General features: G+C 36.7%; 2 protein-coding genes across 7 annotated transcripts in view; one reads left to right on the top strand and one right to left on the bottom strand.

Moving 5' to 3' along the window:
• Window positions 1-13,751, bottom strand: part of arl15a (ADP-ribosylation factor-like 15a) — an 82,792-nt gene extending 69,041 nt beyond the window's left edge. For 4 of the 6 annotated variants that reach the window (XM_083527068.1, XM_083527070.1, XM_083527071.1 and 1 more), the window contains exon 1: window positions 13,479-13,745. In XM_083527068.1, the coding sequence (XP_083383194.1) occupies window positions 13,479-13,532 (54 nt within the window). In that variant the 5' untranslated portion in view covers window positions 13,533-13,745. Of the gene's footprint in view, window positions 1-7,320; window positions 7,433-13,478 lie in introns of those variants that run through there. The other 2 variants (XM_083527066.1, XM_083527067.1) reach the window with 2 other exon arrangements.
• A 1,662-nt stretch (window positions 13,752-15,413) lies between these two features.
• On the top strand, window positions 15,414-15,957 carry hspb3 (heat shock protein, alpha-crystallin-related, b3; the record flags this gene model as incomplete). The annotated part of the gene is made up of 2 exons (XM_083527549.1): window positions 15,414-15,850; window positions 15,948-15,957. 2 exons carry the CDS (start codon window positions 15,414-15,416, stop codon window positions 15,955-15,957), a joined length of 447 nt encoding a protein of 148 aa, XP_083383675.1.
• Window positions 15,958-16,428: the final 471 nt, after the last annotated feature.

Raw genomic sequence — 16,428 nt, forward strand, 5'->3', positions numbered from 1 at the left:
TTGCAAACAGAACAATACAAATTGTACAACACCATATGTGCTGCATAATATGCCATGTCAAAGTTGTAAGTATGGTGCATATTAAAACACTATGAATTACCATTTTAATGAAATCTTGTATATCAGTAAGCAGTGTGATGAATATTCAGCATTCAGTATACAGAATTTAGTATAATAAGCAAAACCTTTGAAATACATAATTTTTTACTTTAAAAACAAATCTTTTTAGAAAGCGTCACCATATTGGCCAAAGTATGTTTTTTTTTTTAATAACACATTTTTAATCTTTTAATAATTAGGTTACAATTATGTCATGTTTGTGCTGTACAAGTCAGTGTAAATTAGATGTTCCTATAAAAACAATGAGGTAATAGAACAGCAATTACAGTATTTACAGAATTAGGTTAACACCCTAATCCAGAGCAACTTTTGTTCAACAGAGCAGTTGAGAGTTGAGGGCTTTTCACAAGGGCCCAGCAGTGGCAGCTTGATTTTGCTGCGATTTAAACTCATAACCATCCAATCAGAAGTTTAGCAGCATAACCACTGAGCTACCAACTCCCTTGTTACAGTGTGTATGGTATGGTGTATTAGCACACCAATCGGTACCAAATGCATTCCTTTTTTTGTGCAGAATATAGTTAAAATCTAAATTCCCTTAGGAATGTATTAAGTGCCGGACCGTTTATTAAACCTACACAACAATGCAAGGGGTATTAAAAAGAAATTAGAGTTAGCGAATAGTCACTGTGGCTACTCACTCCGTACTGGAAATAAGATTTGTTTTGTGCATGCATGAAAAAGCCAATTAATTCATAGCATAATATATACTTGTTTTATACATATACACATATATACAGGTCTATTAAAAAAGAATGACCCGATTCATTTACACAATATTTTATTAAGGAAAAGTAATACAAGACTCCAGCCAAGTCACAAGTATTATACTCACAATCAACTTAGATAACTCCTCTTTCAAATGGTTACTGACTCGTTCCATGATGATGCTTGAGAACTGAAGCAATGCATCATGATATCGGTTCATTCTTTTTGAATAACCCTGTATATACATACACTCAAAAATAAATATGCTAGACATTCTTTAAAGAAGGTGTTAGAAACAGCTATGAAAATCTCCCCCAAGAAATGTTACCACTATGTGAAATAATCTTTGTTGTGGAAAATAGCTATAATTATTTTCTAGAATAATGTGAGAGTGGCTAATCAGGGATTTTCACTTCCTCAAGGGGTTCTCCTTCAGGCTGTGTGTTTGTATTTAATTAATTCTGCTTCAGGGAAATCTACTTGTCTATGACGTAATGCACTGGCTGTACTTTCGCAAACATGAATTAAACTAATTACACTGAAGTGCCATTAGATATTTGACTTGGACCAGATTTAATGTGTCTGGAAAAGTGTACAATGAGACTACTTGCTGCTTTAGTGCAGAAGAATGAGAATGAATATGAGGGCATAATCGATAGCTAAATAATCATCTCATCATCTGTTTCTGCACAGTAATCATTAAATGATTTTTTTGTTTTGTTTTGTTTTGTTTTAGGTTGTTTTTCTGGACGATTAAAAGGACAAGCCAGCAGGATTGAAGAAGGGCGGTCGGGGGGGAGGGGAGCAGAGAATAGTCGCAGACACAGCAACACAGACAGCAGGGAGGACCCAGGCGAGCCAGCCTAGACCTGGCATTCCCTCACTGAGCACACTCGTTCCAGCCATGACCCTTCCCTGCCCAGACAACCACTAGCAACACTTGTCTGCATGGCTCTCCAGTGACCTTTGAAATGACAGTCCTTTATATGGGTGTCCAGATGGAGCAGGGCAGCAATAGTGCTAACTGATACGTGTGTAACACACACCAGTCATAACACAGCCCCCGACTGCACAGCAGTCCATAGTGAAAAGCTGCTGCCGTCTCGTTCGAGAAAAGGGGGGTAATGGTGGTGGGGAGACCTTCATTCATCTTTTTTCCGCCCTTCATGTTGATGTCCGTGACTTAGACAGAGGACTTACAGCCTTACAGGGGAAGATATGGCCTGGTATAGTAAAGTTTGTGCCAGGGTGGTGGCATGGCAGGTTTAGAGAGGATGAGAAATAAATGCTGGCGACACTGTCATGTCCACCCTTTGTTGTCTCCATACCAACAGACTGGTTCGTCAACTGACAAGCATGTTGTGCAAATCGTACCCTAACAGAATCCAATGCCGTCCGCTGATATGTGAAAGGGTGCAATTATTTTATTTATTTATTTTATTTTTTTTACACACAGAACTGTTAGCCGTTCCCTTTCTCACACTGTATCAATCTCCAACACAGATCTTTTCTGTGTTTCAAATAAAAAATATAAGAATTGAAGAAGTATCCAATTCGAAAAGTATTGTTAAAGGATTACAAAATTTTGATCCTTGTCAGATGTTGTGAACTTACAGTCGTGCTTGCCATCGTCTCTGCGGGAATCCCTGCACCACAGCCAATTCCATGCGTCTGTTTTCAGGCTTCAGACCCATGTGTTTGTGTGTGTGAGGCCATGCTGTAGGTCCAGACAGCCACAGCAACAGTATGCGCTACTACGTTAGGCCACAGCACCCCCTAGCTATCTTTCAATATATCAAGCATGATTTGGTACTGGAAACTTTATCCAGTTAACCAGTAAACCCAAATAATTTCCACGGTGAATTATGCATCAATAAGGAAAATGCATCAGCAAGAGATACTTCAAAGCTTCTCATTATTTTGACATCTTTCAAAAAGTATATATATTAACTTACAGAACAACAGTCTCCAATTTGAAAAAAGTTGCCACTTGACCCTTGAGGTGGTTCATAATGCATATGTTTTTCGAGGCGATAAAATATTTGCATGTCATGATCAAACTCTTGCATCCACATGGCAATAAATTAACTTGGGACAAGGAAGTTTCACACATACTTTTTTAAACAACACCCCCAGGTGTCTGCATTTCACTTGTTGAGAGTATCGAACATTCATTTATAAAATGCCACACCATCTATAAGATATCAGATAGGATACCTTCATAAATGATTATGTACTTTAATAAAATCTCAGCTGCATTAACAGTATCTGTTAAAATAGCATATGGGATTATTTTTTTTTTCAAATATGCTCCCAGATAAAACGATATGAAATTGTGTAAATATACTATGTTATATGCATATATAATTTTCTGATTTATCATTGCTAGACTTTTTTTTATTTGGTGTAGATGTCCACAAATTGGTATACATTGTTATACAGTTATGGTGTGTACCAGTGGTAAATTTGTATCAAGGTAGGACTAACCTGATCAAAATCACCAGCTGTTGTAGGATAATATCAATGCAGCATTGTGTAGAAATTGTATAGAAATCAGTCATGAATCCTCAACGATATTTTAGACATGGTATAGTCTGCATTTCTGTTATGAAATATTTGCTCAATGTAAAAAATAGTTTAAAGCGCATGGATTGCTAAAAGACTGGATGCCACTAAAATCTTTCCAGTGTCCAGTTAACAGTATAGATTTTCTAAAAGATTTCTGTGGGTATGTGTTACCGACAGCTTCCAGGTCTTTCTTATTGACGTGAAGTGTGTAGTGCTGTTCTTTGAATGTGAACAGAAATGTTCAAAAGTTGGCAAATCCAAATTCAACAACTTGTATTAATATAAATTGAGAGTTATGGTTATTCATAAGGAACAGCCAAAAAAGAGCACAATGAAAAGACAATTTGAAAACAACTTTCCCTCAAATCACAATAAGTGAAATTCTCAACAGTTTTCCAATAATAAAAATGCCAGCAACACGAAAAATCAGAACTGACTGTACACTACAGACACGAGGAAGTAGTCTTATGGACAAACTAATTAATAAACTGATAGAACTTGTGTACAACTTACATGACATGAATTGAACACGCTGCACCAGCCAAATATTTTAACAATACAACACACCCTTTATTTTCCTTTCCTAGAGAATTGATCTGATCACAAATCAGCTCGATTGGTGTGTATACGAAAGCGTATTTAAATCTAGTATGCATCATAACTACACTATAACTCATAAGGGTTTATGAATAGTTAGATATAGTGTGCTTAATTGGGCTGGTAAGACATTACAAAATAATTGTATTGTTTAAAAATAAGTATTAAGCAATTTGGTATAATTTTTTTTATCTATCTCATACCTTCATATATAGGGAACACCAGGCACAATCCATGTCAGGGCAACTTACACCAACATTACACCACACTAATTCACACCTAGAGGCGGTTTAGTAAAGTTTGGTATGTTTTTTTTTTATGGAACGTGAGGAAAACCAGAGAACCCAGAGGAAACCCATATGAACACAGGGAGAGCATGCACCACCCACATTTACACACACACACACACACACACACACACATATATATATATTAACACAGGGAGAGCATGCACCACCCACATTTACACACACACACACACACACACACACACACATATATATATATGTGTGTGTGTGTGTGTGTGTGTGTGTGTGTGTGTGTGTGTGTGTGTGTGTGTGTGTGTGTGTGTGTGTGTGTAAATGTGGGTGGTGCATGCTCTCCCTGTGTTAATATATATATATATATATATATATATATATATATATATATATATATATATATATATATATATATATATATGTATATATATATATATATATATATATATATATATATATATATATATATATATATATATATATATATATATATACACCACAGACCTAGTAATTATGCTAATTATTCAAAAAATTGCCATGATATCTAATACTTTAGGCGAAATGCAATAGCAACAAAATGACTAAATCTAGAGTGGCCCTGAGACATTATTGTTTATTATAATGACCTTTCCAACAACCGAAATTGCTGTGACCCTTTTCCTAAAATCATAGTAATAGCTGCTCATCTGTCAGGAGTAAGATCAGAGCTTAAGAGCAGCCTTGGAAAAACATTTGGACTAAGAATGGACTGGAGTATCAGTCAAAAGGTGATTCCCACCGAGTCCCCATGCCTAGATCAGGTTACCACTGGCTAGCCACATGAAAGAGCCCCAGTAATCCACATACACATGCGTCTGCAACTACCCCCGAGCCCCTCGTCATAGCTTCCTCACCCCATTCTCCAAAAACAGGAGCAGTACCAGACACAGCCTATGTTCCACAAATTTTAGCCTTGTCATGGAGGATTGTCAAACCCTATTTATGAGATGCCTTGGTAAGCATTGTCTACCAGAAATGTTTTTTTTCCAGGGTTGTTTGGTTTGGCTGTAGCCCCCGGGGCCACTGAAGGGTGTGGGGAGGTGATCAGAACCCCATATAGCGAGGAGGAAGGGGGGATAGCTGTAAATCTTGATGTCACCAATGGGTAGGGAGTTGCAAACCATTATCATAAATCTGACAAACGCTAATTTGATGGGAGGCTGTATCTGTCTGGACTAGCTGGTCTAGACGGCCTATTGAGAGATCCTACAGCAGGGGGAACTGTTTGTTCCCTCACCATGACCATCTGGATATAGCAGTAAGCAGTAAGCTGCACAGTTCACAGACTGAACAAAGTGGGCCATTGCCATTGCCATTGTGAAGGGTAAGTTCCCTTGACTCTCCTATACAATATACTTTACACTGCACATTCCAGGACTGAATACCTAAACTTCTTTCTATTTCTGATATTAAATAGGTTTTAAAATAGGTTTTATTTTTTGTACAGTGGAAAGAGGTCATTTATATATATTAGCACTAGTAATGTACTAAGGATGAGCCGGATGTAAAACTACTTTTAAAATTTATATTAAAACTGATGTTAAAAGGGGCTGGAAAATGTCATTCAAAGAGCACAGTGAGTCTATCCAGAAGGGTTTAAGTGAGGCATGTCAGTGATGGGTCCAAGAATATTGGCAGCTCCACTATTTACCACATGGCCCTCTGGGTCAGCTTCATACCATCTCCAAAACAGATTACTGTCGAAAAGTTAAAATCTCCAGCCACATTAAGCATTTTCAGTAATTATTAAACTTATTATTGGAAGCAAGAAACCATGGATTAATAAGTACCCACATGTTTACTAAAATAGCACCAAGAAAGTCTTTACTACTTTGACTCTTTTTCCAATCTGACAGCAAAACAAAGGCTGGTTAACCTACTGTGAAATGTTTTTGTTGGCACTCATTCTCACACAAATGTTGGGTAATCCTGTCCTTCTGCATAATTGGTCAGGAAAGAAAGAAATGGCGGCATGAGACATATGATCTGAACAGCACGTCCTCCAGAGGCTCTGAGAGAATATCAGGACCTACATTGTCTTCCCTGGTGAAATAAAGAGTAAACATTTATCCATCTGAAGATTATCCCGGAACAAATTTAACTTCATCCCTGTGTTAACAATATACATGAACCAGGAATAAGGGTTGAATGGTGTTTTTATATGATTCGTTCTCTTTCTTCTCAGGGCAACATTTATACACAAAAGCTACCCTACAGCGAGAAAGAGTAGAGCATTGGCATGGAATATGGGAATATAAATCTGATTGGTTTGAGGATATTAGCACAAGGCAGCCAAAATGTTGGTTTTCAACGCACAAAGTAAAGGAAAGATATTTTGCACACCAACATAGAGGATCAAAGCCCGAGGGCCTCCTTTTGAAAGAATGAATGTTAGAAGGCCAACAGGGTGCAGGGTACTCAAAAATCAAGATATGGCAGAGGGTATGTATCATCCATCACAATTTTTTTACAGGCCATCAATTCTGTGGTTTTGAGGCCAAAAACTATTTGGAACAAAACTATTTTCTAGGAGCAAAGCATAAAAGGTTTGTTTTTTCCTTCCCATCAACGATGGCAGGTCATAAACATTTTAATTCCTAATGTAAATCATCAGTCAACAAGAATGGAAGATACAACATTTCTCAGCACTAACTGATAAACAAAGTGTAAACTCGAATTAGTTGTTAGCCAACCATACAGCTTGCTTCTTCATCAAATTTCAAAGGAAGCCAATATACCCAACATGTTAACCTTTGCAGTACAAGACCATGCTTATTTCCCATGGACTTCATTGTACAGAGTTTGGCAACTTGAATGGGCCTTCATTAGAGGGAGTTTGTGTCAACAGTTTATTATGCAAATAACCATAGCCCCTTCATTTGCTGGCAGGTTCAAGCCGTCCCCCTTCACCCTTCATTGCCACACCACAAAAAAACACACCCCACACACTATACTGTTGGAATATTTAACAAACATCCTTTATGCATCGCTTTCACTGTGGCTATTTTCAATCCGAATACAAAATCACCTTCAGGAGGGAAAGATCCATAATGGCAGCCATTGTGGTCTCTAAGCTCCAAACGGTCTCTTTCCATCAAAGAACCTCCGGAAGATTCTTGCTGGGTGCAGCTGAATGCCCACTTAGTCCTCGTCCCAACCCCCGTGGTAGGGTAAAGGTTGAACCCATCCAAGGGACCTCACACCAAAATAGTCAATTAGGCAAAAATGCATGACAATGAATTTCCGCATTGTTTCAGTAATGGTAATGAGAGCCTTTCACCTCCCTATGAAACATCTGAAACGTCTGTGTAGTTTCAAAGACCACAAGGCTAATGAGAACTCATTGCCACCGTTCTCAATGCTACCAAAAGATCTGACACTCTTTGCACCTGTTAATGTTTTTTTAATGCATTTCCCAAACATTTTAAAAGTAATTACAAATTATGCCATACATATGGCATAATATATATGGCAGTGTTGTCTCATTTATTTCTCTACAGATATTAAAGAGTGATTTAGTAAAGATGTGTGTGTAACCATAACAACAATTATAAAGATGGCTTACAAATTTCTTCAAATAGACAGGCTCTTCTTGCAGATTAGAAGGACGTGATCTTTTTTATGTGACCAGAGTAATAGTGATTGCCAGTGTAACAGATCAGTCATTATCAATGACATGACATTTTACTCTCTTCTTCTCCTTACCCTCAAATACAGCCTGTTCAAACCTGTAATAAAGTCTACACTCAACCACATAATTAAGTATGCATTTCAGTGGTCATACACACTAAAGAATTGCTGCCTAGTGAATGCCTGCTGTCAGTTGATGTTCAGTATCATCATCCTCATTCTTCACTACTAAGCTCTTCATTAGTGTCCATGTATAAGGTGGCAACAAGTTAATATTCACACGATTGGTCTCTCACACACAATCATACACAGTACTACATGCATTTTTACTAATGTTTGTGTCAAAACATATAATTTACATAAAACAGAAATGTACTGGTACACAAGTAGAAAAAAAAAAAATAATAAAAAAAAAATATATATATATATATATATATATATATATAATTAAAAAATTATATTAAAAAACTGTGAGCAACAGTATGAACTATATATGACAAAGAATAAATATACTGTCCGCAATTGGCTTTGATCACAGAACCACTGTACTATAAACTGCAGTAGGATCACTTGACATCTGCTATATTTAACCATTAGTGGGTATCAAGCATCAAATGGATTTAGAAACTTATGATTTATTTTATTAGACACTTTGTAGAAATCCATTATAAATATAGAGTTCAGTTAGAGAGGAAGTTGCATCCTAATATCTGACAAGATCACCGGAATAAAAAAGAATGTTAACCTTTATTGTTCTTCTTTATTCTCATTTGACACTGATGCTGACTGATGATTAAAAAAAAAAAGATGATCTACTGTATATATATGAATGAGATATTAAAGATATTATAAACAATTTTTTCTGTATTTGCTAAACCTATACAAACTTAATCTCAGACAGTGTTCATTTAAAAAAACATTCAAATAATTTCAATCACTTTTTCTTCAATGTTTACATTTATACTAGTAGAACATTAACACAGGGTGAAATAGAGTTAAATGGCTTAATGGCATCTAAATCCTGGAATCAGTTTAAATAGACAAATATAAAAACAGTTATTGTCCCAAAAACAATGAAATCAGCTAATATTTGTAAATAAGTAATGAGTAAGCTAATAAGCCATCAATCGATTACTTATGGTTTGTGGGTTTAATCTGGTAAAATATACACTATATGGGCAAAAGTTTTCTGGACACCTGATCAGAAGATGCTTTTTGAACATCCCTTTCTGCATTTAATTCCCATTTACTGTTATGATAACAGTAAACAGCAAATCTGGGATGATGTTCCACTATCTTGGTTTTGTGTCTTGTCTTGTGTTGTCTGTCTGTACCGTTTTTTTTGTCTGCACTGTTTGCACCAGGTTGCACTCGATGCACTTTATGTAGCTTGTGTTGTGTTGTAGCTTTATGTTATTGTTTAGTGTAGGACCAGGAATGTTGTCTCGTTTTTACTGTGTACTGTGTACCACTGTGTATAATAGGAATGACAATAAAAGCCTCGTGACTTGACTTGACTTGACTTGACTTGACTAGAAGAAGTGCGATTGTGGAGATTTGTGCTCATATGAGGTGCACCTGGGGTGCAGTCAGCATTCCAATTTATCCCAAAAGTGTATAATAAGGTTGTAGTCAGAGCTCTATAGCAGTCCACTTAACGTTATCCACTTCAACCCATGTTAATTTCATGATGGAACATGTTTGGGTCTCCTAGTTTAATTTAAGTTTAATCCAAAAACATCCTCTACAGTTGTGTGACTACAATTTTGTGGTGAAAGTTTGTGGCAGAAATACATATGGCTGGAAAAGTCAGGTGTCCCAATACTTTTGTTCATAAAATGTAGCTGAAATTGACACCTGCTTCCCCAAAGCCTACTCGCTACTGTGCTTCTCTTTAAGAGCAGTTTTGGTTGAAATGTTCTGAATAAACTGTTAATGTTGGACTGAAATTCTCAGTGGAAACATGCTCTTCACCCACTCGCACGTAAATCCGTTGGTATTTCCGCTTGTTTAAAACACCTAGTTCAGGTGTGAACAAGTAAACTACAAAATCTGGACCATGTATGGAGGAGAGTTGAGAGGACCAAGCCGGAAAATACTGTTTAACATTAACATTGTGTAATAGAATTCAAACCAAACTGATCTCTCTACTGTTAAGACCATCCATCATCCAACAATAATTCTAATAATAAGACTTATAACCTCACATTAAAGGTTAATAACATTAAGCATTAACATTAATTAATTATTATTATTATTATTATTGGGGTTTTTTTTGGGGGGGGGGGGTCAAGGCGTTTCTTTTTTTCAATGTCTTTTTAATGTTGTATATGTTTTCGTTAATTAAAGTTGAGATTTTTTTTTTATTTCACATCTTTCATTTAAAATTGACAATGTTTAAAGGTGACTTTTCATTTCTAGTTGAGTTTAAGTGGTACTTCTGTTTATTAGCTAGCACTAAAAAACTAGCGCTAGCCGAAACGTTCAGTTCTATCTAACAAATATTGTTCTGTTCCAATGTTCTGTTCCTCTGGCAGGACACCGGCTGTCTACATCCAAGACTTTATCAATAAATGACCCTGGAATCTTGTGTCTTTCTCAGAAAAATATAATTGCTGGTCTCTCAGGTGTTTAAACACCAGATTTGAATTTGCATTATTTGTTTTTCATATTTCTTGTATTCCTTTCATATCCAAAAGCTTAAAAAAACAATCTCATTGCTTACGAAATAGTACATTCAAACCAGACCAAACACAAACTGTCGTAGGAGACATGAATCCAGAAGACAAAGGCCAATTCATTAGTACGTCATTCAGAGGTACAGACTGTATTATGGGTTTAATCACTTTCAGCCTGAGTGGTAATGTGGCTACTGGTAATGTTATTAGTTTGGCAGCATACAAAGAGGAGCCATGACTTACTTTAGTTGTGCCAAAAATTCCCAAATACATAATTACACGCCACGTGCATAGCATAAATCTTTTTTGTCAAATGTATGGGCTGGAAAAGTTGTTTTGTTGCGGTTCTTCATGTAGATGTAGGCTGTTTTTATTATCACAGTGGTTCAGTATCATAGTACTGACAAATTCTTAAATGTAAGTGGTCAAAATGCGTTGATTAATTTGATATAAAAGTAAGTAAAATTGACCGCAAGGCAAAAAAACAGGTTGTATTCATGAAACCTTTTGAATACTCTAGAGTTTGTAACAGCTTATTCATTGTGACTCGTATGGCAGAGACAATGGATTAAAAAATGCATTTTAATGAATATGAACTTAGAATCATTGAATTGTTAAGGTTCTCTGTAAGGGGTTTATTTAACAGTTTTATAGTCAGTAATTTCCCACCACAGAAAAGTCTTTGAGCTATTTGTTTTCTATAATAATCTTTTTCAAACATTCTTCAAGATTTGTTTACTGGTTGATTATTCAGATAATGTATTTAAAGAGCAGTACAGCCTTACGCACTAGATGATATAATAACATTTTCTACAACAAAAAAGGCAGTATTGAGGGGTTTTTTGGTGGTAGTGTATTATTTAAAAATATATTTTTTTTTCTTTATTAGACAGGACCATGTTCATGGCACGCTGCCCTACAAATAGGTACATATGCGTGAGTTAGGATTATGTCTGAGGAAACAGTGCCACACAGTGGTGAAATACAAAACCGTTTTATCTGGATTTTGTAGGTGTATTGAAAAAAATCAATCAATCCATACAATGATAAAAGATCACATTTAAAAAAAAAGAGACAGAATTAATAAAAAGTGCTCCTTGCTTTCTATTCAGCTACTTTGCAATGTGTCACTTTCTATTTTCTAACCTGGTCCTGCATTAGTGAAGAACAACCCTTGAGTTCACCCTCCATTGAGCCCCACCAATCCTAAACCTATATGAGTTACTGGGAGTGTTAAAACACTAAAAAATATAATGGACCCAAAACTGAAAAAGATCATCATGTGTTGCTGCAATAACCATGTTTAAGAATGGGGGCAATGCATTGTGAATAAAAAGGTAACTCTTGGCACTGTTTACGTATGTTAAAGCTTCTGAGATCAGACGAGATCGGTCGTTCTCAGAGTGGTATGGCTGTAAGCATGTGTCTAGACTCTAAGACCATGACTACAACTCCTGCGGTTCAGCAAACCGATTGTGTCTTAATGAAACCACTTCAGGGTCTTAATGAGGAGCTTTAAGGAATCCAGCCTCAGAGTCGCAGCAGTTGCCTGGACACACCATAGTCATTGTTTAGCCAGGCCACACTTTTTCCACATTGTACGCAGTTTTGCATGAGTACTTTGGACATCTTACACGTGTCACAGCACTTGAAACTACTTAGCGCAGGGCTGCATATTGTCAGAGGGTAACATGATTTTCTGTTTTGTGCCTGACCAGAATGATAATCGACCAGTGGAATTTAATGTAATGTTGCAACGAAGATCATTCCGACAGCTGCTTCGAATCACGATACAATGCAGCGCACGCCAGATGTTCTCTCTAGATCTGTACTCACATGGGTTGTTGTGTTGCTTCAGTGTTATAAAGACAACAGTCCAGCTTCTTTTTTTTTTTTTTTCGTTTTAGTGACTAGATCATTAACTTGATTAGTTTACAGTAACAGTCAAGTGATCCAGAATTCATTCCATTCTAAAGAAGACCTTCAGGGATGAAAATACTTAGCAGATCATGTGATATAAGGGGAAAAAGGGGATCTATAAAAACCCTTCAGGATATTTATTTCATGTATTTATTTGCATTTCATTTTTTAGTATTGGAAAAAAAAAATCACAGCTGGTGAAATATCTAGCTTGAAGTTTAAACGTTCATGTACACCAGCTAGACTTTTAAAGATTCCCATTGACCACGAGATGAGCTAATGTTCACCCACTATGGTGTAATGATTATTGTTTTCTAAAGGAAACTAAACGGCCTTGTCTACTAATTGACTGAAATAATATTTGCCACAGTCAGACAACCATGTTTATTATTCCTTTAAACTACTAGGGCATGTTGGAAATTTTACATTCTTATAGGATTATATTTTTTCCATACTTTAAGAAAAAGAACAGGATGATAAACTGAGCTTAACATGAACCGTGTACAATGATGTGGTGAAAGTCATGAGCTAAAAATGTGCTTTTTAGGTGCAATGTAAATATAAGATGAATTTCTGCAAACACTGAGTGCAGCATATATGGGTTTTTTCCTTCTTTTCACTTCTAAACTGTTTGTGGAGTTCACTTCGGTGTAAATCGAAAAAATAAATACAAAGTAGAACAGATTCGATTACTGTTCTGCAATAATCTACACTGAACTGATATAATTAGGCAAGTTATAGTTGCATGGAAGTTCCATTTAAAGCACCATTAAAAGGAGGTTAAATGGAGCCATTGAAAAGTAAATGATTGTACGAGGTGCAGTTTCAGGTGCCGTTCAATCCTATCAATCTGAATCTCATTATGTCCCAGTGGGCCAATTTTTCATAGTGATTAAATGAAAGGAAATGGAAACGACGAACACCAAGCTGACATTAATCACATTTGGACAGCTCTTACCGTGTAAACAGCAATCCTGCACAGCGCTATGGAGAGCTGAATGTGTTCAGCCATCTACGGTGCCTAGCAACAGCGTCACCGACGAAAACCAAACACTCTGGAGCTGGGGGAAGTGAATGAAGACCTCTGTGTCGTTATGAGACCAAGCCCTGAAGAGCTGCAAGTCAACATGCAGGAGAGGTGGTCCGTGCTTTGCTTGTATCTACATGCAGAATAGGTGGAGACCATTTACTTTATTTTTCGACTCTAAAAACAAACAGCGAGGGAGAGAGATGGAGAGAGAGAAAGAGAGAGAGAGAGAGAGAGAGAGAGAGAGAGAGAGAGAGAGAGAGAGAGAGAGAGAGAGAGAGAGTAAGGGAGAGAGAGCGAGAGAGAGAGAGAGAGAGAGAGAGAGAGAGAGAGAGAGAGAGAAGCACAACACAGAGAAGAGCATTAGATTAGTGTACAGCTTCCCTCCAGAGATTATCAACTGAGCAACAGCCATCCTCCAAAATAAGCCTTGCTAATTGGATTATGAAGTCTTTTACACATACGATGAATGAAAACATGATCTAATGACACTGTCTCAGGGCCACTTAACATCCACCTGAGTCATGCTGAACGATATTTTTATGTCCGAGAAGGTGCAGTTATAACTTCTGGCTGCTATTAAAAACAATAAAGAGAATCAGTCATTCCAATTACATGTCTTTGACAATACAGGATTGAAAACACACTTGGTTGCTGGACAAATGAGTTCAAACGTTGGCTTAAGGCTGGCGAAGTGTCTTTACAGGCGTCTAATAGTTACATGGACCAACAGTGAAAAAAGACAATGGTTTACTATTTGGTTCAACATTCATCCAACTTTGGCTGATACAGGATCAATGTTGACTGACTTTGACTTAATGTTGGCCTAAATTTGATAAGGTGGATTCAAAGTCTACTGCCTATCAAAGTCTGGCTATTTGTTTTTTTTGCTAATTTTGCCAAAAGTTGACATCCAATGTTAGCCGAACAAGTCTCGAGGCAAATAGTTGGGAATTACTGATAAGAAATATGTAAATCTAGGCTATTTTCTGTTTTCTGAAAACCCCTAAACAAAGCTATTATAAACAAATAGAGTGACTTGTCCAACATATGAAGCCACTGCATACAACCACATTGTTTTGGTTGTATAATTCTTAAGAAAATAACAAGGTGTGAAAATGTGAAACAGATTGGGTTTTTTTTTTCATTTGTTTTGTTTAATTTCTTCCACTTGATGGTAGCAACGGTGACTGTATTAGAATACAGGTACATACACATACATACAACTAAATAAATAAATAAAAAGCACAAATTGTGATTATCTTGATTTTTCTGGTCTGTAGTATTAAATAAAACCACAAGGTGGCAATAGAGACGTGCCAAAACGTTGCATTTAAATTTGATTGAGTTGCTAAACTAAAACAAAGCATGTAACACAAATCTACTAGTGTGTGTTCAGTCCATATATTATATGATCTATTTCCAGATAATTTACACACCTGTAACAATGTGTACATACACTACACCAATTAGTTCCTTGATTGATTGATTGGGACACAGTAATCCTCAATTTCTTCACACACATGTTCCCCGTTTTGCTCCCTTTACTGATAATAAAATGAAAGAAGTTGTTTGTATATGGAAAGTAGGGGATCTGCATTTATTTATTTTGGGACATTTGATGCATGACTTGTAAACATGAATACCATTTGGTTGCAGGTTGATTTTCTCATCCCACTGCCATAAAATCTTAGACCAGGTTTCAACATGTGACCACATTCTCTCTCACTCTAAATAAAGAACTGCGTCAGCACCAACACACTGCCCACGTGGTCCAGAAACATCAAGCTGGTCTTTTAATAGATCTACTTCAACCTAAGTGACTTGGTCTGATTCTAACACATCAGATTTTCACCTTCGGGTGCCATGGCAGGACAAGGAGTGACCATTTCTCATGGAATCTCATGCCCAGTACGACACAAGGTGCATTTTGATAAAACGGACCCCGAAAAGTGTAAAGAAACCCATCACTTGTTTGCCTTGCCAGGACCTGGAATCGGGAAACTTAAATTGGACTCTAAAAGCAGTACTGGAATTGCAGGCAGTGACAAGGATTTAGAAGATCCCCTGTTCCGAATCCTCCTGGATGTGACTCAGTTTAAACCTGAAGACATTCTTATCCAGGTGTTTGAGGGGTGGCTGTTGGTCCGAGGGCAACACGGTACACGCATGGATGAGCATGGCTTTGTGTCACGAAGCTTCACCAGACAGTATCAGCTACCTGATCATCAGATGCAATCAGGTGATCTGACAGCCATGCTGAGTCATGATGGAATATTGGTGGTGGAAACCAAAGAAAGATGGTGGGCAGCATCTGATTAGCATTTGGCAAAGCTTTCTGGGTTTTCACCACATGTGCAATTGTGTAATGATTTTTGATGTAATTTTATGATTGTGCAGGTTTTTCTGAATGGCAACAGAAAGTTTGCCTGTAGCATAGCGGTCAATATTCTCGTTTTGTATGTAAATGTATGTGTTTTTTAACATGTTTAACATTATTTAATATGTATTGCGATTACCAAAAAATAATGTCATTTCTGCACACAGTGAAATGTTAAAAAAAACATAAAAATACTCTCTAATAACTTGTGGTATGCCAAACATTTTGCCTTTATAACCTGATATACTATAAGCATGCTTCCATTTTTCCTCCATGTTTTTCTAGGTCATGAACTTCACGCTCTGCCTTGTTCCGATCACATCTGGAGACAGAGAGACTTGAGAAAATAACATGACTTCTTGTTTTTTATTTTATTTTATTTATTTTTTTATTATTATGTTTATTATTATGTTGATTTTGGCCTCAATTATAAAATAGAGGCAAAAGTATTTTTCATTTGTTCATTCAGGAGGCATAACTTCACTCACACACACACACACA

The sequence above is a fragment of the Silurus aristotelis genome, assembly GCF_946808225.1.
Source record: "Silurus aristotelis genome assembly, chromosome: 23".
In the NCBI taxonomy this organism is placed as follows: Eukaryota; Metazoa; Chordata; class Actinopteri; order Siluriformes; family Siluridae; genus Silurus; species Silurus aristotelis.